Below are 24,735 nucleotides of genomic sequence, written 5' to 3' on the forward strand. Positions count from 1 at the left end.
CTTTGACAATACAGAGGTCATTAAAACGTCAACCCAACCAATAGACAGACACGAGGTGTTCCCAGAGCTTTGACAATACAGAGGCCATTAAGACGTCAACCCAACCAATAGAATGACATGAGGTGTTCCCAGAGCTTTGACAATACAGAGGCCATTAAGACGTCAACCCAACCAATAGACAGACACACGAGGTGTTCCCAGGCTGCATCACTTTACAAGTGTACAATATAGGCCTACATGGAACATGATGTCACATCAGATACAGCCGGACAGTCACAGTAAAAAAAGAAGGCAAGTTTCTTAAATTCAGTGACCAATTTAAGGCTGTCTTTGTTCGTTGTGTCAACCTTCTACCTGCTTCATAGTTGGCTGCCCTCTCTGAATGAGCAGATAAGGCCTCTCATGTAGCCTAATGATGCAGAGCTGGGGGATTGGAGAGGAGTAGAGAGGTGGAAATGAGGGATAGAGGAGGGAGGAGAGGGGACAGAGGGAGAAGAGAAGAGGAGGGATGTAATTGCCTATGTCTCTCATGTAACCCCATTAAGTCACCAACCAGAATGAGACATATTGGAGCACAGTATTGCCTGGCCCAGCACAGGAAAGGGTAGATCTCCACAGTATTGTAGATCACAGCACAGGAAAGGGTAGATCTCCACAGTATTGCCTGGCCCAGCACAGGAAATGGTAGATCTCCACAGTATTGTAGATCACAGCACAGGAAACCATATATCTACACAGAACAGTAGAGCACATGGCAGCATTAACACAGTAGAGCACATGGCAGCATTAACACAGTAGAGCACATGGCAGCATTAACACAGTAGAGCATATGGCAACATTAACAAAGTAGAGCATATGGCAGCATTAACACAGTAGAGCACATGGCAGCATTAACACAGTAGAGCATATGGCAGCATTAACACAGTAGAGCACATGGCAGCATTAACACAGTAGAGCACATGGCAGCATTAACACAGTAGAGCACATGGCAGCATTAACACAGTAGAGCACATGGCAGCATTAACACAGTAGAGCATATGGCAGCATTAACACAGTAGAGCATATGGCAGCATTAACAACAGTAGAGCACATGGCAGCATTAACACAGTAGAGCACATGGCAGCATTAACACAGTAGAGCACATGGCAGCATTAACACAGTAGAGCACAAGCATAGGTCTGTACAGCACAGTAAAGCGAAGCCCAGATAACCCAGTCTTGCCCACAATACTGAGAACAAGACAGATCCACAGAGCACTGAACTGGCCAGGAATGCATATTTCATCCCATCCCAGCAGAGCAGAGCATAGTACAGCTCAGCTCAGATAGGTTAATCTCAGCTCAACTCAGCTCAGATAGATTAATCTCAGCTCAAATAGATTAATCTCAGCTCAGACAGATTCATCTCAGCTCAAATAGATTAATCTCAGCTCAGATAGATTAATCTCAGCTCAAGTAGATTAATTTCAGCTCAGATATATTAATCTCAGCTCAGATAGATTAATCTCAGCTCAGATAGATTAATCTCAACTCAGATAGGTTAATCTCATCTCAGGTCAGATAGGTTAATCTCATCTCAGCTCAGCTAGGTTAAAATCAGCTCCGCTCAGATAGGCTAATCTCAGCTCAGTTTAGCTGGGTTCATCTCAGCTCAGCTAGGCTCATCTCAGCTCAGATAGATTAATCTCAGCTCAGGTAAATTCAGCTCAGCTATGTTAATCTCAGCTCAGCTCAGATAGGCTAATCTCAGCTCAGCTATGTTAATCTCAGCTCAGCTCAGATCGGTTAATCTCAGCTCAACTATGTTAATCTCAGCTCAGCTCAGATCGGTTAATCTCAGCTCAGCTATGTTAATCTCAGCTCAACTCAGATAGGTTAATCTCAGCTCAGCTATGTTCAGCTCAGTATATCACAGCAGGCATCACACAGCACAACAGAGACAACCAGACATACAGTGCCAACAGAAAGTATTCACACCCCTTGACTTTTTCCACATTTTGTTGTGTTACAGCCTTAATTTAAAATGGATACAATTTAGATGTTGTGTCACTGGCCTACACACAATACCCCATAATGTAAGTAGAATGATGTTTTTCTGAATTTTTACAAATTAATTATAAATGAAAAGCTGAAATGTCTTGAGTCAATAAGTATTCGACCTCTTTGCTATGGCAAGCCTAATTAAGTTCAGGAGTAAACATTTGCTTAACAAGTCACATAATAAGTTGCATGGACTCACTCGGTGTGCAATAATAGTTTTTAACATGATTTTTGAATGACTACCTCATCTCTGTACACCACACATACAAATGATCTGTAAGGTCCCTCAGTCGAGCGGTGAATTTCAAACACAGATTTAACCACAAAGACCAGGGAAGTTTTCCAATACCTCAGAAATAAGGGCACCTATTGGTAGATGAACAATACATAAAATAAACGCAGACATTGAATATACTTTTGAGCATGGTGAACTTATTAATTACACTTTGGATGGTGTATCAATACACCCAGTCACTACAAAGATCCTTCCCAACTAAGTTGCCGGAAAGGAAGGAAACCACTCAGGGATTTCATCATTAGGCCAATGGTGACTTTACAACAGTTCCAGAGTACAGTATATTGGCTGTGATAGGAGAAAACTTAGGAGGATCAATAACATTGTAGTTACTCCGCAATACTAACCTAATTGACAGAGTGAAAAGAAGGAAGCCTGTAGAGAATAAAACATTTCCAAAACATGACTCTGTATTACTTTAGTGCCTTGTTGCAAACAGGATTCATGTTTTGGAAATGTTTTATTCTCTACAGGCTTCCTTCTTTTCACTCTGTCAATTAGGTTAGTATTGCGGAGTAACTAGAATGTTATTGATCCTCCTAAGTTTGGGCAAAGCAATTCACTTTTTGTCCTGAATACAAAATGTTATGTTTGGGGCAAATCCAATACATATTTTCAAGCATACTGGTGGCTGCATCATGTTATGGGTATGCTTGTACTCGTTAAGGTCTGGGGAGTGTTTAAGGATCAAATATAAATGGAAAAATGTGCTAACATATCTAAAAACATGTTTTCACTTTGTCACTATGGGGTGTGGTGTAGATGGGTAAAGAAAAAAACAAGTTCAGCCATTTTGAATTCAGGCTGTAACACAACAAAATGTGGAAATTTTATTTAACCCTTATTTTACCAGGTAAGTTGACTGAGAACACATTCTCATTTACAGCAACGACCTGGGGAATAGTTACAGGGGAGAGGAGGGGGGATGAATGAGTAAATTGTAAACTGGGGATGACTAGGTGACCATGATGGTATGAGGACCAGATTGGGAATTTAGCCAGGACACTGGGGTTAACACCCCTACTCTTACAATAAGTGCCATGGGATCTTTAGTGACCACAGAGAGTCAGGACACCCATTTAATGTCCCATTAGATGGCACCCAATGTCCCCAATCACTGCCCTGGGGCATTTGGGATATTTTTTAGACCAGAGAAAAGGGTGCCTCGTACTGGCCCTCCAACAATACTTCCAGCAGCATTTGGTCTCCCATCCAGGGACTGACCAGGACCAACCCTGCTTAGCTTCAGAAGCAAGCCAGCAGTGGGAATAAGTCATGGGGTATGAATGCTTTCTGAAGGCAGTGTATCAGGGAAGAGTGTGGGTGGGCGATGATGATGATGTTCATCCTATGGTGAGAAAACAGTTAAAGTTTCATCTCGACAATTTCTGCAGCTGGTCGGACATCGTTTCTTTGCAGCTAGGCAGCTATTTATACAGCCAGGCACCGCTGCCACGGGACAGGTTTTCTGCTTAAATAGATAAAGTCTAAAGATTGTTTCCCTAGTGGGGCTCCATCCTGGCCAAGCCGGGCTGAATACTGAGCATCTAATTCATTAATCGTTGTGCATGATTGAGGTCAGAACCCACTGCTGCTGTTGACTCAGTACTGAGCAGCACAAAACTCAGCCGAACAGGAGATTGGCTGATGTATCCTTGGCTCAGATGCTTCCATTGGAGAGTCATCATCTCTCACAGGAAGTGAGTAAGCGGTTAGTGGAACAGTGAAGGCCAAGCTCTGTCTGTCAGTCTGTCTGCATGGCAACAGAGACAGAGGAGGGGAGGCAGGCAGGCAGGCACTGCTCAGTAAACACTAACAGACCCCCAAATAGGAAAGAATCTCCTCCTGTTGTCTGAGATAACCAGAGAGATCATTGCCCTCTGTTGAGGGCAAGATCATCATCATCATCAGAGACAAGTTTCTGCACATTTTCTAGAGTACCATTTTCCTTATTCTTTAGACAAGCACCAAACTGAAATATTGGAAGAGCCCTTCTCAAACAAACCCTGAATGACAAACAATCTCCTGTTGTTTCTGAAGAGACTAATGTCATGGTCATCATCATCAAAGACAATAGCACCAAAAGTTACCCCAAAGAGTGATGAAAAGTGTTTTTGTACATATTACATCCATTCCAATGCAGAGACATGATGAATATTGAGATTGCATGTTGAACTTGGACATGTTCCATTAGAGTATTATAACAAATTGCATTTGATATAACCAATAACAAAAAGTAATTGGAGAACTCGCCAAGGCTATCCGTTATCACCACTCTTATTTGCCCTGATGTTCGAGCCTGACAGCAGCTATATGTAATCAAGGACTAGCAGGGGGTCAAGACAGGAAAATAATTTGCCCTAATTGACAGATACCGTTCATATCCATCAGAGAAAGGGACACTTTTGTCAAATGCCTTTCTTATAGTTTTCACAATATTTATTATGAACAATGCATCTAAAACTATATTTTTCTATCTTTTTTCCCCCAGGAAATTGTGAACTTCAACTGTCGGAAGCTGGTGGCTACCATGCCGCTGTTCGCCAACGCAGACCCCAACTTCGTGACGGGCATGTTGAGCAAGTTGAAGTTCGAGGTGTTCCAGCCCAACGACTACATCATCAGGGAGGGCACCGTGGGCAAGAAGATGTACTTCATCCAACATGGTGTGGCCAGTGTCATCACCAAGCTTAACAAAGAGATGAAGCTGACTGATGGCTCTTACTTTGGAGGTACGTAGGGAAAATAAAGACTTTGTGTGTGTGTGTGTGTGTGTGTGTGTGTGTGTGTGTGTGTGTGTGTGTGTGTGTGTGTGTGTGTGTGTGTGTGTGTGTGTGTGTGTGTGTGTGTGTGTGTGTGTGTGTGTGTGTGTGTGTGTGTGTGTTACCTGCAGTACCTTTTCTCTATTGGAAATGGATATTTGACAAACAGAGCCAAAGTGTAGGTTAGCCATAGGGATCAAAAGTGTTTAAACAGGTACCAAGCTTAAACATGAAAAGAGAGCATTTCTTAAACCAACCCTGACAAACCCATTTAAATGCATACTCAGACCCACTCCATCCATTTAGATATATCCTGTTTTTACACATATTAAGCACTGGGTATACAGTGAATATGAATGCAACACTCAGTCAACAGTATCTCTCCCGTTTCAGTTCCTCTGCTTTCAATGTTTGTCAAGTCCCATCACTGCCGATGTAGATTCCTTTTTTGGGGGGATGGGAGTTAGCTTCTCCAATGATATAAAATTTATCTGGATTGGGTGGTGGAAGGCGGGGTAGAGGGGGTTGAAGGGGAGACAAGCCAAGCTCGGGATCAGGGCTCAGAGCACCCAGAGGACAAACAAAGGTTACATGGCTATCTGCTCTGCGTTTGGGCTCTGCAGCAGCAGCCAACTGAGAATGTCCCTTTTGCATAATTGAGGAAGTAATCCCCCCATCTCCCTAGCACGTTACATAGAACTATCAAATATTTTGCCATCAAATGATTAATTTAAAGGCAATTGTTTACATTGCCACATTTTCTCATGTCATGAAAGAGAGAGAAGCATGTTTGAACTTTTCTTAGAAAAGGGATGTGATGTTACATTTTTCATTTAATCCAAGTTCACCCCCTCCCACGGAAAGACGATTTAGGATTCTAAGAATATCTTCTGGCTGTGTGGTTTGCATGCCTCGTGCAATCTTCCAGATAGATATGGCCTGTCTGGGGAGGAAAAAGCGGTGAATCAAAAAACAAATCAGTGGAGGATTTTTTTCATTCAAACTCCCCAGCTGTCGGAACAACCTCACATCTAATTATTTAATACCGTTGGTCCTCTAGCCCAATCTATTAATTGAATTAAAAACAGGTAACTACAGCCAAGCAATCAAAAAACGGTATCATACCTTGCTTTTGATGCATGTTAGATAAGCAAATGTACTGTATTGTAATCAAATGATTAATCCACTAGTATGATTTCACAGATTTTGTTTAGCCTTTATGTTAAAGCAACACTGTAGACAGTAGGGTTAACCCTAACTCTAGTAGACAGTAGGGTTAACGCTAACTCTAGTAGACAGTAGGGTTAACGCTAACTCTAGTAGACAGTAGGGTTAACGCTAACTCTAGTAGACAGTAGGGTTAACGCTAACTCTAGTAGACAGTAGGGTTAACCCTAACTCTAGTAGACAGGGCTGCATCTGATTAGGACATAGTGGACCAAGGGGAGTAACTAGAAACTTAAGATCGGGTCCTATAGGAGGGTATAATGAATGAGTCCCGCTGTAATTGGATTTAACAGCAGTTGGTCAATAGTGATTAACTACACACTGTGTATCTCTGTCAGATCAAGCTGCAGGGGGTATAATTGTGACTGCACGAACTTGTTCAGGTAACTCTGTTAAGATTTATTAAAGACATCTTATAAAAAGAAGTTCCAAATGAATGAATTTAAAGAAGCTGTCCGACGTTATATCGTTTTTGTTGTGACTGCCTAATATTCACTAATGTGTCATTCAACTCTGATAGCCTACTTCGAACGCCCCCATATTTTATAGACGATTACGCAGGTACACTCCAGTATTTTATAGAGACCATTTCACAGGTACTCTACAGTATTTTATAGAGACCATTTCACAGGTACACTCCATAGTATTTTATGATTTTCTGGTCCTCTGGTCCTCTCAGGCAACTCATACACACCTGTGGGGAAAAGGTAAAAGACACATTTCCATTCTAACCCAATGGACAATAAAGTATTTATTCTATTTTATTCTATTCTACACAACAATTGTTTTATAGCAGTTGGCAGGGCAGCCAGGTGACAGAGACAAATAGTTGAAGTAGTTGCAGTGAGAGGGCCTGAGCTTTTTATGAGCAAAACTCGTGGCAACCTAGAGACCAGTGACTTTGGAAGGTGAACCAGGGGGCAAATGAAGGCTGTAATCCAAACGGGTCACAGCGAGGGGACAGTTAGAGACTCCTTCTAGGGATTGTTTTGTGCATATTATAATTGTCCTGCTCCTGCTCTGCACACTATGTCTGTGTCCCAAATGGTACCCTCTTCCCTATATAGTGCACTACTTTTGACCAGAGCCCTATAGAACTCTATTCCCTATATAGTGCACTACTTTTGACCAGATCCCTATGGAACCCTCTTCCCTATAAAGTGTGCTACTTTTGACCAGAGCCCTATAGAACTCTATTCCCTATATAGTGCACTACTTTTGACCAGAGCCCTATAGAACTCTATTCCCTATATAGTGTACTACTTTTGACCTAGACTAATATAGGGAATAGGGTGCTATTTGGGACATATCCTATATATTTATTTCCTGGGGTTATTTCCTGTCACCAGTGAATTGTGTTTAGTTGCAGCATGCTGTGTGTGATGGTGGTGTGCACTGTAAGCCCCAAACGGGAATAGAAATCAAATTGAAATGAAACAGAGCCTCCACTCTTTTTGAGGCAGCATGAAGGGTGTGTGTGTGTGTGTGTGTGTGTGTGTGTGTGTGTGTGTGTGTGTGTGTGTGTGTGTGTGTGTGTGTGTGTGTGTGTGTGTGTGTGTGTGTGTGTGTGTGTGTGTGTGTGTGTGTAGCCCGTCATTTTGCCACGCTATGCTGATGCCAGCCACCTGCTCCGGCCTGCTGCCCATCTGGTGGGTTGTGATACCCCCCCCCCCCCCCCCCTCTCTGTTGGTCGTTGCATAAGTATGGCATTAGGAAGTGAGCTGACTTGAGAGCAGCTGGTCCAGTCAGGAGCCTCACTACTTCCCCTCCACTGAACCACATTATCAAGCAGCATAACATAGCCCCAGATCTAGCCAAAGACAGACAGAGGACCTGGCCATAACACTGATGCAAGCCGGCTAGCTACGCCCAATGCTACTGGATAGTATTAGCATGCTAAAAGTAAATCTAACCAACACTAATATGGAATACTAATCAGGAACGCTATGCTAATCACTCCTGAGTCTGACTTTCTGTCGTACTGACAAACTAGTGTTGATAAAACGTTTACTGGAGACAGGAGATCAAGTGGAGACATAGGACGAGGTGGATATTTGTATAATAAGGCAGTTTTATTCAAGTGTAAAAATATCAGGCAAAGCGTGCAGCACGGCCCCTTCTGTCTGATTCGTATGGAATCGTCAGAAAAGAGGCCGCTCTAAACAGTTCATTCAGATTATATAGGCAACAAGCAAAGTAGGTTGATCTTGTAGTCTGGCCTTCTGATTGGTCGATCTGGGTCGTGGGTAGTCCTGATCAGGCCTGGTGTCAACGTTCCATTGGTTCTTGAGATAGTTCTTTGTCTTGTGCTCCAACCTTGAGTTGTGTGTGTGTCTGTGGTTGTCATGGGGGAGGGGAGTTGTGTGTGTCTGTGGTTGGTGTCTAATGAGACCAGCATATGTCCAAGGGAAAACGGGGGTGTGTGTATTTTGTATAAAAGATGGCTTATGTTGAGAAGTTGTTATTACAAGTTTCCAGTATCTATTACAATTTCTTACACTAGCTAGAGTTACATGCTAATCACTCTGTCGTACCGAAAAACTAGCTAGAGTTAGCATGCTAATCACTCTGTATTACCGACAAACTAGCTAGAGTTAGCATGCTAATCACTCTGTCGTACCGACAAACTAGCTAGAGTTAGCGTGCTAATCACACTGTTGTACCGACAAACTAGCTAGAGTTAGCATGCTAATCACTCTGTCGTACCGACAAACTAGCTAGAGTTAGCGTGCTAATCACACTCTCCCAGGTCTCAGACTTCCAAGGTTGTCCAGATGTCTGCGCCTCAAGGCTGGGTGGCTATACCCCATCCCAACCAGATCTGGGTTCAGATACTATTTGAAACCTTTCAAATCTGTTGAGCGTTTGCTCTAGCCTAACAGGAGTGCCAGATGGACGTGATTTGTAGTTTACACTCCTTGTGACTATTTTATTGGTTCCATTGTGCCAGTCAAGCTCAATCAAGCCTAGATAAAGTATTTGACATGATTTCTAATAGTATGTAAACCCAGATCAGCTTGTAGTCCAGATAACTACTGTACAGTGCTGGGTGCCCGGGCTCTGTTCCCACACTGAAGGAGAGAGAATCTGAGTCCCAAATGGCACCCTATTCCTAGTGCAATACTTTTGACCTGAACCCTATGGGCCCTTGTCAAAAGTATTGTACTGTATAGGTAGTAGGGTGCTATTTGGGAAGCAGCCAGAGGACAGGAGAACTAAGCTAACTGATTGTCCACTAATTTGTGAGAGTGACAGAAACACCTTCTAATTTCTCGCCAACTCAGGCATCTAACTGCTAACCTTCCTCTTTTCCTCTGGGTTGCCACCTGTCAGATAATACAATTAACTCCAGCTGCAACCAACTTTCTCTCTGCTCTCTGCTGCAATGTATTTCCAACTCTCTGCTGCAATGTATTTCCAACTCTCTGCTGTCTCTCTCTTTGCTTTATCTCTGCTCTCTCTCTGCTCTCTCTCGGCTGTCTCTCTCTTAGCTCTATCTCTGCACTCTCTCTGCTCTCTCTCGGCTGTCTCTCTCTTAGCTCTATCTCTGCACTCTCTCTGCTCTCTCTCTGCTCTCTCTCTCTTTGCTTTAACTCTGCTCTCTCTTTGCTCTCTCTCTGCTCTCTCTTTGCTCTATCTCTGCTCTCTCTCTCTCTCTCTCTATCTCTGCTCTCTCTTTGCTCTATCTCTGCTCTCTCTCTCTGCTCTCTCTTTGCTCTATCTCTGCTCTATCTCTGCTCTCTCTCTCTGCTGTATCTCTCTTTGCTCTATCTCTGCTCTCTCTTTGCTCTCTCTCTGCTCTCTCTCTCTCTCTCTCTCTCTGCTCTCTCTTTGCTCTATCTCTGCTCTCTCTCTCTCTGCTCTCTCTTTGTTCTATCTCTGCTCTCTCTTTGCTCTCTCTCTGCTCTATCTCTGCTCTCTCTCTCTCTGCTCTCTCTTTGCTCTATCTCTGCTCTCTCTCTCTCTCTCTCTGCTCTCTCTTTGCTCTATCTCTGCTCTCTCTCTGCTCTCTCTCTGCTCTATCTCTGCTCTCTCTCTCTCTGCTCTCTCTTTGTTCTATCTCTGCTCTCTCTTTGCTCTCTCTCTGCTCTATCTCTGCTCTCTCTCTCTGCTCTATCTCTGCTCTCTCTTTGCTCTATCTCTGCTCTCTCTCACTCTCTCTCTGCTCTCTCTTTGCTCTCTCTTTGCTCTATCTCTGCTCTCTCTCTGCTCTCTCTCTGCTCTATCTCTGCTCTCTCTTTGCTCTATCTCTGCTCTCTCTCTCTCTCTTTGCTCTATCTCTGCTCTCTCTCTCTCTCTTTGCTCTATCTCTGCTCTCTCTCTCTGCTCTCTCTGCTCTATCTCTGCTCTCTCTCTCTCTCTGCTGTATCTCTCTTTGCTCTATCTCTGCTGTCTCTCTCTTTGCTCTATCTCTGCTCTCTCTCTCTCTCTCTCTCTCTCTGCTGTCTCTTTCTTTGCTTTAACTCTGCTCTCTCTCTGCTCTCTCTCTCTCTTTGCTGTATCTCTCTTTGCTCTATCTCTGCTCTATCTCTGCTCTCTCTTTGCTCTCTCTCTGCTCTCTCTCTCTCTCTCTGCTCTCTCTCTCTCTCTCTGCTGTATCTCTCTTTGCTCTATCTCTGCTGTCTCTCTTAGCTCTCTCTCTGCTCTCTCTCTCTGTTCAGTGTATTTCTTTAAGCTAGCTCATTATTTTTAGTGTGAAGCGATTATAGAGACGGAGGGGGTATGGTATGGTAGTGTGTCCCAAATAGCATCCTATTTCCTATATAATGCACTACTTTTGAGCAGAGCCCTAAGGAATAGGATGCTCAGTGTTATAGCACCACATGGATTCTCTCTGTGCCAACAGAGATCGCACTTATGAGGAGCTTTTTCTATTATAACAGCCCTAACACCTTGTTCACACTCACAGTTTGGGAGTCCTGTTTTCACATCCTGCAGGCTATGGCAGGCAGCTCTATAGCAGCTAACGCTTTTCACAGTAGAACTCTAGGCTGTGAATGTCAAGGGCATTGTCCTCAAACAAACGTCCAAGAATTCACGTCCCTTTCACTGTGACTTATATGACTTATTGTTTTGAAGAAGATATTGCGGTATTGGGACATGTTTGTCTACACACTAGCAATAAATATGAATGCTTTCATAAACTAGCGTCAGCTAGCATCAGCTAGCCACTGAGCACAAGATGGGTTTACTTTCTCATTGGCTGTCTTTCTGATAGGTCTATTAGGATGGTTGACCCCACAGTAGTTTGTAGCAGGGTTAATCTTGTAGCAGGGGGAATCTTTGCGTTGCTTGAATTAGATCCAAGAGTTGCGTCTAATTTGAGGGGTAACATGTCCAAGGGCAGAGTCCAGTAATTACAGAACTAGCACATAATTTCCCAGTGGCTAACATGTTATACATACCATCTGAAGGGCTGAGATAAGGGCCAGGGACAAGGGTCGTCTACCACTTTAATATGAAGCTGAAGTATAGGAACTACACTTGATACATACAGGCTGGGAGTCAATCCAGCACAGATGATCTATACCTGTGCACGGTGATAGACTTTAAAAGGCAATATCCCCAATGATCGTTGAGATGTCAGGATGTCTGCTCAAGAATCACTGTGTCTATTCAGTTGACTCTCTGTACTGTACATGCCTATGCTAGACAGCAGTAGCAGCAGCAGCAGCAGCAGCAGCCCGGGCCTGGACATACACTGACATTTCAGAATCATTAGCTCAAAGTGACAACGTGATGAATTGACTCGCCACTGCTTTAGTGACAATGCAGCGGTGAAGGCTGTGTGCATTAGATCCAGCTGTACCCTGGACTTCATTCTTCATTTATATGGTCATTTGTCCCATGTTGGAGGATCTACACCTCAGGTTGGGTTAGAGCTGATCTTCGTTAGGGCTGTAATTTTTCACTCCATTCGCTTCCCTCCCTCCCTGTGTGTCTGTCAAAGATCTGCAACACTCGCAAATAATGTATTACTGACAATGGATGTACACATTTTGGCCATCAAGCCTTAGACAGCATAGAGACCGAAACAGAAAGTGCTTAGAAAGAGTGTACTCACACCCAGTAGTGATGAGATAAATATAGGATACCCGACCCATGGTCTCCCTGCAAAATATAACTGGAGAACTTTTGAAAGTGTGTAGAAATGTGTCCTTCTGTCATGACCAAAACAGAGATATGACATTATTTCAGTGACATCACAAAGCCAGAGTCTTATCGTGTGTGTTTTTTTTTTTGTATTGTTTCTGCAGAGATCTGTCTCCTGACGAAGGGAAGACGCACGGCGAGCGTTCGCGCTGACACCTACTGCCGTCTCTTCTCCCTCTCCGTGGATCACTTCAACGAGGTGTTAGAAGAGTACCCTATGATGCGGCGCGCTTTCGAGACCGTAGCCATCGACCGCCTGGACCGCATCGGTAAGACCTTGACCATGCCTTGTGTTGCTACTCTACTGTGGGGATTGGTGCACTGTCATGGCCTGCCTGTGCCATGTGCCGTGTGTATGTGACTGTCTCCATAGTGTTTGCCCTCCTTTACAGCACTGTGTCTGTCTGTCTGACTGCCTGCCTGCCATGGTGATGCATGGCCTGTATGCTCTTTCCTTCTCTCTTTCCATCAAGTTAACTTAATTTTATAAAATGTTTTACATTGATAACATATCTTTACAATAATTGTTTACATTTGTAACGTTGATCGTTTTGTGTTATTAATAAATGGAAGGCAGTGCATGTCGCTGTCAATCCGAGACGGTGTCAGACCTGTCTGTCCAGGAGGGTGTGAGATCTGTCTGTCTGGGAGAGTGTGAGATCTGTCTGTCCAGGAGGGTGTGAGATCTGTCTGTCCAGGAGGGTGTGAGATCTGTCTGTCCAGGAGGGTGTGAGATCTGTCTGTCCAGGAGGGTGTGAGATCTGTCTGTCCAGGAGGGTGTCAGATCTGTCTGTCTGGGAGAGTGTCAGATCTGTCTGTCCAGCAGGGTGTCAGATCTGTCTGTCTAGGAGAGTTTGAGATCTGTCTGTCTGGGAGAGTGTCAGATCTGTCTGTCCAGGAGGGTGTGAGATCTGTCTGTCTGGGAGAGTGTCAGATCTGTCTGTCCAGGAGGGTGTGAGATTTGTAATTGCTGAGCGATTAGTGCTTTTTGAGGTCTGTTCGGTTTCGGTTCGATTATTAAAAAATTATCACGATTTTCTATTTCGGTTTTGATTATTTATTTATTTGCATTAAATGCATTATGAAATAATGACGTTACATTGATTTTAGAGCTTTTTAATGGAAATTCCAAAGACAAAATTAGAGAACATTCAATTGCCAAAATATTGAAAATATTCCATTGTCTCGGTCAGGTCCACATTGGGTAGACATCAATAGAAATCACTATGAACTAGTAAATATTCCATTGTCTCGGTCAGGTCCACATTGGGTAGACATCAATAGAAATCACTATGAACTAGTAAATATTCCATTGTCTCGGTCAGGTCCACATTGGGTAGACATCAATAGAAATCACTATGAACTAGTAAATATTCCATTGTCTCGGTCAGGTCCACATTGGGTAGACATCAATAGAAATCACTATGAACTAGTAAATATTCCATTGTCTCGGTCAGGTCCACATTGGGTAGACATCAATAGAAATCACTATGAACTAGTAAATATTCCATTGTCTCGGTCAGGTCCACATTGGGTAGACATCAATAGAAATCACTATGAACTAGTAAATATTCCATTGTCTCGGTCAGGTCCACATTGGGTAGACATCAATAGAAATCACTATGAACTAGTAAATATTCCATTGTCTCGGTCAGGTCCACATTGGGTAGACATCAATAGAAATCACTATGAACTAGTAAATTATTTCAGTTGTGTTTTTATTACTTAGTTTTCATTTAATTACTTTATTCTTTTTTCATTCCTTAAAGTCGTCATCTCATCTCTGCTCCGACGGTAGCAGCCAGCCAGACCATCTAATGTTATGTGCTCCCCATACTGTACTGTCTTCAGTCATCCTATTTAGCTAGCCTGCCGAGGTATGCTGCAGAGCTGTCTGACAACATCATTTTTCTAGTTCTTCAAAATAGATAAGGTATACTTTCATGAACTGTCTCTGTCCCTCTCTCTCTCTCTCTCTCTCGTCGTTGTGTACATTCCTCTCTCATGCTGTCTATGTGGTCTGTGGGTATCTAACCTAACGTAGCAGGTGTAAAAGTGTATCTGTTCAGAGATCTGTATTTAATGAGGAGATGCTCGTGTCTTCACCCTAACAATAGGAGTTGTTGTCCCAAAGACGGGAAGGCAGGCGACAAGCTTAGATCCAAAATAAGTCCATAGAAAAGCATTGCGTTATTTTGGACAGATTTTGGCGAGAATGAAACCTCTCGCTTAGCCTCTTCCTCACTGATATGTCTCTGAGCCGGACAAAACTGGCACAATGGATTATGGTCATTGTAGTTAATTACCAAGTTTCTGCGCTGAACAAGGTTGTATATTTGCTTAATGAAAACTACACCCCTTCAGCCCAGAATTCCACATAGTTCTTGACTTGATTTCTCAGATTTCTCTGGTGAATGATTGGGCTCACAAAAAAACGAACTCAATGGAATTCCAGTAATTGAAACAACGTCGGTCAATTCGTTGTTTAATAACCAACAACAACAAAACATTTTGGTTAATCGCTCAGCACTACAGATCTGTCTGTCCGGGAGGGTGTCAGATCTGTCTGTCCAGGAAGGTGTCAGATCTGTCTGTCCGGGAGGGTGTCAGATCTGTCTGTCCGGGAAGGTGTCAGATCTGTCTGTCCAGGAGGGTGTCAGATCTGTCTGTCCAGGAGGGTGTCCGATATTTCTGTCCTGGAGGGTGTCAGATCTGTCTGTCCTGGAGGGTGTCAGATCTGTCTGTCCAGGAGGGTGTCAGTTCCACCCCTTCTTTGGTTTGGTGTTGACCCCCAACTGGAACCCCTTCTGGCGAGTGGATGGAAGCTATAATTCATCTGCATGTGCCTCCGTCTCCATTCACCTGCACACCTGGGTATGAGCAGCACCCCGACCCCGTCCCAAGGACCAGCCCAGCCAGAGCAGCCATAGACTGGCCTGGCCCCCAAACAGGGGCCCTGAGCTGGGCATGTGACACCAGGGAGGGAGGGCAGGGAGTCAGAGGCCTCAAAGTTAACCAGGCTTGACCAAGTTGGACCAGGCTTGACCAGGCTTGACCAGGTTTGACCAGGCTTGACCTGGCTTGATCCGGCTTGACAGGCACGGCTTGTAGACATTTTATGACTCCCCATTAGCGTCTGGCAACTTTCCCAAAATTCCCCAGCTTTGCAGAAATCTCGGGTTGGGATATTCCTGGAATCAGGAGGGAATAATCAGGAGATATGAGAATCCTCCAACCTGGATTTCTGGAAAAGTTGGAAATTTGTGGAATCTACTAAATGTTGTAACCCTAGCTACTGTACACGGCCAGTTCCTTCACCTCTCACTCTGGTTCCTGCCAAGCCATGTTCCTTTCATTTGTTAGAGAAACATAGACACACTTTGCCGTTATTAGTGGCAATTTAACTAAAGTCATAAAGAAAGATAATCAATTAATCAGATAGAAACAGAATTATTATAATGACTGAAAAAAAGGGGCACATGTATGTAATGCAACCAGGGCATCTTTTTTTATGCTGTTTTTCCTAAATAACTTCTCCCTTTTAAATAATTATGCTCATAATGTACTAGATTTGTACTATATTAATATTTGGGAAATATTCTGATATAATCCGGTTAAACTGTTTCTCCTCAATTGGCTGCTTTGATGCTACAAATATTATCTGATATTTATCTGGAGAGGTTGCCTATAAAATTCACATTTCATCATGGCCACACACTCATAAGGAGAAGAAAGCATATAGCATCTAATGCTTGTAGAATATTGCACTAGTAATGCATATAGGTAATGCATCCGTATTGAGAAAGCACCCTTCTTCATATTGTGTGTACTGTATGTACTCTTTGTCCTAAGACGGCCATTATGTTTCCATGAAAAGTCTATAATCTTTTATCTTTATTAAAGGACAGAATACAGCAGGTGGCTTGGTAAGCTATATTTATTACGTTACAAGTGCCTTTTTGTCAGGTCTCACATTTTGACAGAAGTTTCGAAGTTAACTGATGTCGTATGCAACGTTTTAGAAATCAGCAATATTATTTATCTCAACTTTTGGTTTCTGCATAGATAAGCTTCATTTTGAAGTGAGCTTAGTAGGGATGTCAGAATTGTTTGTTTCTCCATGCGAGGTCTACTTTTATAATGTACACATTATTTTGCCCCCATTTAATCCCTAGCCCTCTCTTCAATTACTTTCTGCTTTAAAATGTTCACTTTCTTGAAGGATTTTAGCCAGACTTGGCCCACATGGTTTGAACCAATGAGAAACATATAACTTAAAATAACTTATAAGGAGATTATTTAAAATTAACAATAGCTGTTTAAAATATTCAATTCTAATTAGATAAAAAAATATAAAAAAATCACACATAATTGAAAGGAGTCGTCCAACTCCCCCTCTGTAAAAGAATAGATCAAGTATAAATCTTAAGATTACTTACTAAACATCCTTTATGGCAGATTAAAGTTAACATTACAATTATGACATGACATCAACAAATATTCTAATGTTATTCAAATGACCGGTAGTTTGAAACTATGAGCGTAAAGCATTAAAGAGTCATGGATCATTACCGTAGGAATATAGGAATTGGATAGGAGTGGTTGGGGATATTTATCATCACATGCATAACGTATGGTGAGGGTATTCAACTGGAACTCTGGGACATTTGTTTGAATTGCATGGCCAAACATTTGATAAATAATAGCAGAAAGTTATTGTGAATTCTATCTATAACTTTCATTTTGCTCAGGCACTTTATTATACTATAAACAACTATTACCAAAAAAGGGGCGATATGAGGAGAGTTTTTTGTGTACAGGTACCCAGTGTCTTTTAAATATAACAGATACTGTGAGAAGATTTTTATAAAAACAAGTTGAATTTGCAGAACGATAGCGCGCAAATGTTGGCTCAAACCTGGATTAAGCTTGTGGTTTGTATTTATTTCATGTTTGTTTGTTTTTTCTTCTTTCTTGGTTTATTGAGTTTGAGTTGGTATGTTTTTTTTCTTCTTTGTTGGTTTATTGAGTTTGAGTTGGTATGTTTTTTTTCTTCTTTGTTGATGTATTGAGTTTGAGTTGGTATGTTTGTTTGTTTCTTCTTTGTTGGTTTATTGAGTTTGAGTTGGTATGTTTGTTTGTTTCTTCTTTGTTGGTTTATTGAGTTTGAGTTGGTATGTTTGTTTGTTTCTTCTTTGTTGGTTTATTGAGTTTGAGTTGGTATGTTTGTTTGTTTCTTCTTTGTTGGTTTATTGAGTTTGAGTTGGTATGTTTGTTTGTTTCTTCTTTGTTGGTTTATTGAGTTTGAGTTGGTATGTTTGTTTGTTTCTTCTTTGTTGGTTTATTGAGTTTTAGTTGGTATGTTTGTTTGTTTCTTCTTTGTTGGTTTATTGAGTTTTAGTTGGTATGTTTGTTTGTTTCTTCTTTGTTGGTTTATTGAGTTTTAGTTGGTATGTTTGTTTGTTTCTTCTTTGTTGGTTTATTGAGTTTGAGTTGGTATGTTTGTGTGTTTCTTCTTTGTTGGTTTATTGAGTTTTAGTTGGTATGTTTGTTTGTTTCTTCTTTGTTGGTTTATTGAGTTTTAGTTGGTATGTTTGTTTGTTTCTTCTTTGTTGGTTTATTGAGTTTGAGTTGGTATGTTTGTTTGTTTCTTCTTTGTTGGTTTATTGAGTTTGAGTTGGTATGTTTGTGTGTTTCTTCTTTGTTGGTTTATTGAGTTTGAGTTGGTATGTTTGTTTGTTTCTTCTTTGTTGGTTTATTGAGTTTTAGTTGGTATGTTTGTTTGTTTCTTCTTTGTTGGTTTATTGAGTTTGAGTTGGTATGTTTGTTTGTTTCTTCTTTGTTGGTTTATTGAGTTTGAGTTGGTATGTTTGTGTGTTTCTTCTTTGTTGGTTTATTGAGTTTGAGTTGGTATGTTTGTTTGTTTCTTCTTTGTTGGTTTATTGAGTTTTAGTTGGTATGTTTGTTTGTTTCTTCTTTGTTGGTTTATTGAGTTTGAGTTGGTATGTTTGTGTGTTTCTTCTTTGTTGGTTTATTGAGTTTGAGTTGGTATGTTTGTTTGTTTCTTCTTTGTTGGTTTATTGAGTTTGAGTTGGTATGTTTGTTTGTTTCTTCTTTGTTGGTTTATTGAGTTTTAGTTGGTATGTTTGTTTGTTTCTTCTTTGTTGGTCTATTGAGATTGAGTTGGTATGTTTGTTTGTTTCTTCTTTGTTGGTTTATTGAGTTTGAGTTGGTATCTTTGTTTGTTTCTTCTTTGTTGGTCTATTGAGATTGAGTTGGTATGTTTGTTTGTTTCTTCTTTGTTGGTTTATTGAGTTTGAGTTGGTATCTTTGTTTGTGTCTAAGGCATGTTGTCATTGAATTGCTTTGCACCCCTTGTGTTGACTCAACATTGCTATACTATTGTGACAGGCAAGTCAATCAATCAATCAATCAATCGATAAAACATGGTTGGGATAGACCAATCAGAGCAAATGAATAGTCCACAGTGCCTATTAGGCGAATATGGTATGTTGTCATAGCGCTGAATGTACCTTCTTCTGGAAATGTGAATGATTCCTCTCATAGCTTTGACCAACTGGCTATAGTACTGTACATCAGTTCCATTGCCCTGTAGATTCTGTCCACACTACCCTCTGAAACGTATGCCCTTTTGACCTCTGTGGTGGTCGTGATTTACATTTGCCCTTTTCACTAGAGAATAAGGTTGGCTTTTGGAAACAACCAACAGATGTGTCACATTATATTCCGTTTCAATACAAGAGCTGGCTGCCGGCTGTTAAAAAACACTTATCCTAAATCAGTAAGTGTTATGAAATGAATTTGGTAATTTGGACTTTAAAAAAAAGGGGGGTTTGTCTCATACAAGGGAAAATACAATGTCATGATGAGTGCTGGATGTCTCGTTTATTTATGGACTTGGACTGCAAGTGCTTGTCTGGTTGGTTCTTTAAAAAAAAAAAGAACCATGCATTTGAAACAAATACCATGTTGTACAATTGACTGTATCTCTATCTAAAAAATGATTTGACCAGGAGTCCCTCTTGAGATGAGCACATCTCGTTTTCAAGAGTGTCCTGGCCGACGAATAGGCAGCAGGTAAACACTTTATTCCAATTTCAATATTCGCACAGCCAGGGGAAATGAACCAGACGCACTAAAATTAATTTGTTCTCAAGTACCTTTTTCAGAACATGAACTCACAGTGTTACATTCATTCACAAGGTGAATTCCTTCCTCCATTGAAAAGATACCTAAAGTTAGACGAAGGTTCCTCACAGTAGGTTTAACATAATCTTTGTTGTCAACTTACAGGTCATTTTCTAAGTAGTAATTTGACAGAGGTAACTAAAAGAAATGAATATTGATTGAATGTTACATGATATATTGTTTCTGTAGGCATTTTGAAAGTACTTGGATTCTATCAATGCAACTAAACCGATATTGCTGAGTTTAGGAATACATTTTCATCTGTTAAAAAAAAAAATGTTTTTCATTATTTCAGAATTATTACACTTCAAGCTTATTCCAGTTTGACATGAATTGTGAATTTTGTGATGGAGCCTTTTTTGGGGGGATTTAAAAAAAATAATTGTGAAAACGACTACAGTGTATTTGTTGAGCTGATCGTTGTCTTTGTTTAAGTACAAAGGTTAGAGTGACAGGAGAGAAAACCTAAGCAGCTTTATGCTTTTCCTATTTTTAGAGTTTGGGCTGACGTCATACCAAGCAGCCACCTGGTGAGGTTTTTGAGCTCTGTGTACTGCTCTGTAAACGCCTCACTGTTCTGTTACGTCCCTTCTCAGTAATTACCATGGGCAGGGATTTACCTGCACGGACCAGTCAGTTAGATAACCAATCAAATGTGTGAAAGCCCAGAGTATACATTTAACCAGCCTTATGGTCAGTAATCATTCATCTCCTAATTGATTAAGAGCCACAGTCTAAATAAAGTTAATGAGCATTAATATATATAGGCATAGTTTAGTGTACTATTTCTCTACACATCTCATCAGCATAGCGGCACTAAGGGGAAAAGTAGCTTTTCAAATGGGATGCAACAGGAATGTTTCTTTACTTATTGAAACAACTCAAGTTTGTTTTCTTGATACCAGCGAAGGTTTCTGGGTATTTATTTTTATGTTCAAAAGTAGTTCAAAGTTTGCCACCACACAGAGATAGCACGATCCTGGTGTTTCTTTCCTTTGTTGGTTAGAACCAGCATTAATGTCTTCTATTGTTCTGATTGTTGTTCATTCTGTTAACCGCCTTTTGTTTCAGTTTGTTTTAAATCGTTCACGTCTTAATTGGTGTGGCGTTTATTTCCCCTTGGGCCCTCACATCCAGGATTGACAGTTCCTACTTGGCACAGACGTCGTTTTAACATCTACTTTTGATATACATTTGGTTGAGTTGTCAACTAACGTGAATTCAATGTAAAAAAAAAGATTAAATTTAAAAAAAATCCAATGTCATTGAAGTTATAAGTTGGGTGAAAAAAATATGAAATTCCCTTATGTTAATGACTTTGGCCAAATCCAATTCGTTTTCCATGTTGATTCAACATCATCCATGTTTTTCTGTTGTTGAAATGAAGTGGAAACAACATTATTCAACCAGTTTGTCACCATACCATTAGTTCAATACAGCACAATACAAAATGCTTTGTGAAATAGCCACATTTCAGTTTGATTCATGACATTTCAGTACGGTTCATGTATACAGACAATGAAGGGTCATCTTTAATAAACAACACCTATTCATTTCAATATTAACTGGGAAGTGACATCTAAAAAGTACGTAGCGAAAGAGAAAATGTAACACAAATATGGGTATTCAGTGTATAAACAGTAGATCTACTGTAAATCTACATGTTTAAACACACCTGATGACCTATAATTTATACACGTAAGAAACAGGAAACCATTGAAAAACAAGTGTGTTCTTGTGGCTCAAAGTCTTCACTGTATCCCTCCACTGTCAGTGCAGTCCACGTTTCTAGTCATTTCCATGTCTAATTCCCTTTGTTTAACGGTAGTGGTTAAACCTATTTGTCTTACTGCATAATATCCCTATATTATGCACCAATACATTATCTCCACAGACCTCAGCTTCCATTTGATCCGTGTCAAAGCATTACTGAGCTGTGTGAGATTTGACTGTACTGTACTGTAAATATACTGTACGTGACTTACAAGGGCACTCCTCCATGCCATGACCTCATGTTTCAACAATAACATGTCTGTGTTGTGCTCCTCCCCATCCAGAGTTTAATCGTGAAGCATTCTGTTCAGCAATGTATACTGATGTCATGTAAGTCTATGGTAACCCTGCGGTCAGTGTCTGGTGTTAGCGTTAGCATCTAGCCACTTCCCTAGTGTTCAGCGCTGTCATTGGTCCACATCCAAGAGAATCACAGCCAAGCCAATGACTGATCGGCTTCCTTGGAATGACTGATAAGGGACTCATCGTCTCTCACACAAAGCTTACCCAGTCTAAGGACAGAATCAATCACACCTGATCCACCTGCCAATGCTGATCCCAGTGCTGGCCCTGACGGTCATTGCTTTGTGCTGGTTGGTGAGGCATTATGTGTGGCATAACAGAGACTTGGGCTACGTCCCAAAATGGTGCCTTATTACCTATAAACTTTTGACCAGAGCCCTATGGGAAGTGCACTATAAAGGGAATAGGGTTCCTTTTGGGACGTAGCCCCTAGGGATGGATTTTGCCAGGACATGTCTAGCCAACACTTTCCTTTACGAAGGAATCCATTGATCCCCTTGACACTTTCTTCTCTTTCACACAAAGCTACGAATGTTAACATCCTGTCCTTATGGATACGTCTGCCTGCCACAAACAATTTGCCTTTGCCCTGCCGTTGACCCGGCCATCTGCACAGCTGACCATATGTCAACAGAGAGGCTGTACAGGATATGGGCGTAATGAAAATGCCACTAGCACTGTATTTTGTAAAGGATAACATTTCGAAAAGGCTTACTTTAGATTAAATGGAATACCAAAATATAGTATTTAGTCAAAATGTTCCCTGAAAAAGGGGAAAACTGTTAAAATCCACCTTTAATTTTCAATATGTGAATTACTGTATTTTAACATCACATTACTTATTATTCTAAATAGCTGCTTTGAAAAGTTCCTGTACCAACTATACATCTATGTAACCTGGTACTAGGTACCAACTATACATCTACTTAACCTGGTACTATGTACCAACTATACATCTATTTAACCTGGTACTATGTACCAACTATACATCTATTTAACCTGGTACTATGTACCAACTATACATCTATTTAACCTAGTACTATGTACCAACTATACATCTATTTAACCTAGTACTATGTACCAACTATACATCTATTTAACCTAGTACTATGTACTAACTATACATCTATTTAACCTAGTACTATGTACCAACTATACATCTATTTAACCTAGTACTATGTACCAACTATACATCTATTTAACCTAGTACTATGTACCAACTATACATCTATTTAACCTGGTACTATGTACCAACTATACATCTATTTAACCTAGTACTATGTACCAACTATACATCTATTTAACCTGGTACTATGTACCAACTATACATCTATTTAACCTGGTACTATGTACCAACTATACATCTACTTAACCTGGTACTATGTACCAACTATACATCTATTTAACCTGGTACTATGTACCAACTATACATCTATTTAACCTGGTACTATGTACCAACTATACATCTATTTAACCTGGTACTATGTACCAACTATACATCTACTTAACCTGGTACTATGTACCAACTATACATCTATTTCACCTGGTACTATGTACCAACTATACATCTGCTAAACCTGGTACTATATAGCCACTATACATCTGCCTAACTTGCAGATATGTGCTTTATGATGTGCTCTCTATCAGCGAAGAGACTCGTAAAAATAAAAGTCCAGTGTTATAGACATACGTGCCAGTATAAAATGTCTGCATCCTTGAATAGGGAAGGTTGTAAGGCCTTAGCACCATTAGCAGTACACAGAGGAAAAGAAAACGTCTCTGTTTAAAAGATTGATGAGCCTTTGTTAAAGCTGCCAGCAGTTCCAGAATCTTACTCTGTCATCCTTACTAACCAAGAGAGTTTCTCAGCAATCGTGAGGAAAAGGTCAACACTCCAAAACAAATACATCCTAGAAATAAATCTTTACACCTCTCTTCATTCATAGCCAGCAGGCAGGAGGACTAGAGCTATTCCATTCTTTTAAAATTAACATACTAAAGAAAATCATTTGTCAAACATAAAAAAGCTTTTGAATATAAAAAAATAAGAAGAACTGAATAAACACTGATGACTTTGAGTTGCAATTTTATTTTTATTGTGGGAACTTCATGTCACTAAACCAAACTGTCATTAAAGAAATATGTTTTAGTAGTTGGGACCTATAGTTTTAAGGACTGTGTTGAAATATGTGTATTAGTGGTGGTTGAATCCTTCCAGTGTGTATTCTGTAGTGCATAGCTAACTGTTGTCCTACTGAATGTAGAGCCAAGGTGTGAACTCAATGTGTTTTAGAATTATATTCTATGTCGATTCCTATGGTGTATTTATGAAAATGATTAGAATCTAATACATTTTATTCTTGAGTAGGTACACTCCCCTGAGTATTTATTTTGACAGAGAAGCTAAAACTTTTCATTTGGCTCTATACTCCACCATTTTGGATTTGAGATTAAATGTTTCGTATAATGCAACAGTACAGAATGTCACCTTTTATTTTAGTGTTTAGTGTATTCAGACCCCCTTGACTTTTTCCGCATTTTGTTACGTTACAGCCTTTTTCTAAAATTGATTAAATAATTGTTTCCCTACATCAATCTATACATAATAGCCCATAATGACAAAGCGAAAACAGGTCCTTTTTTTTAACGTATTAAACATAAAAAACCTGAAATACCTTATTTACATAAGTATTCAGACCCTTTGCTATGAGACTCGAAATTGAGCTCAGATGCATCCTGTTTCCATTGATCATCCTTGAGAGTTTTCTACAACTTGATTGGAGTCCACTTGTGGTAAATTCAGTTGATTGGACATGATTTGGAAAGGCACACAGCTGTCTATATAAGGTCTTACAGTTTACAATGCATGTCAGAGCAAAAACCAAGCCATGATGTCGAAGGAATTATCTGTAGAGCTCCGAGACAGGATTGTGTCGGGGCACAGATCTGGGGAAGGGTACCAAAAGTTTTCTGT

General features: G+C 40.6%; 1 protein-coding gene across 2 annotated transcripts in view; it reads left to right on the forward strand.

Moving 5' to 3' along the window:
* LOC129812633 (potassium/sodium hyperpolarization-activated cyclic nucleotide-gated channel 1) overlaps nucleotides 1–24,735 on the forward strand; it is a 162,107-nt gene that overhangs the window by 128,946 nt on the left and 8,426 nt on the right. For both annotated transcript variants that reach the window (XM_055864377.1, XM_055864366.1), the window contains 2 exons: nucleotides 4,826–5,066; nucleotides 12,581–12,745. In XM_055864377.1, coding sequence (XP_055720352.1) covers nucleotides 4,826–5,066; nucleotides 12,581–12,745 — 406 coding nt within the window. The remainder of the gene's footprint in view (nucleotides 1–4,825; nucleotides 5,067–12,580; nucleotides 12,746–24,735) is intronic.

The sequence above is a fragment of the Salvelinus fontinalis genome, chromosome 2 (genome assembly GCF_029448725.1).
Source record: "Salvelinus fontinalis isolate EN_2023a chromosome 2, ASM2944872v1, whole genome shotgun sequence".
In the NCBI taxonomy this organism is placed as follows: Eukaryota; Metazoa; Chordata; class Actinopteri; order Salmoniformes; family Salmonidae; genus Salvelinus; species Salvelinus fontinalis.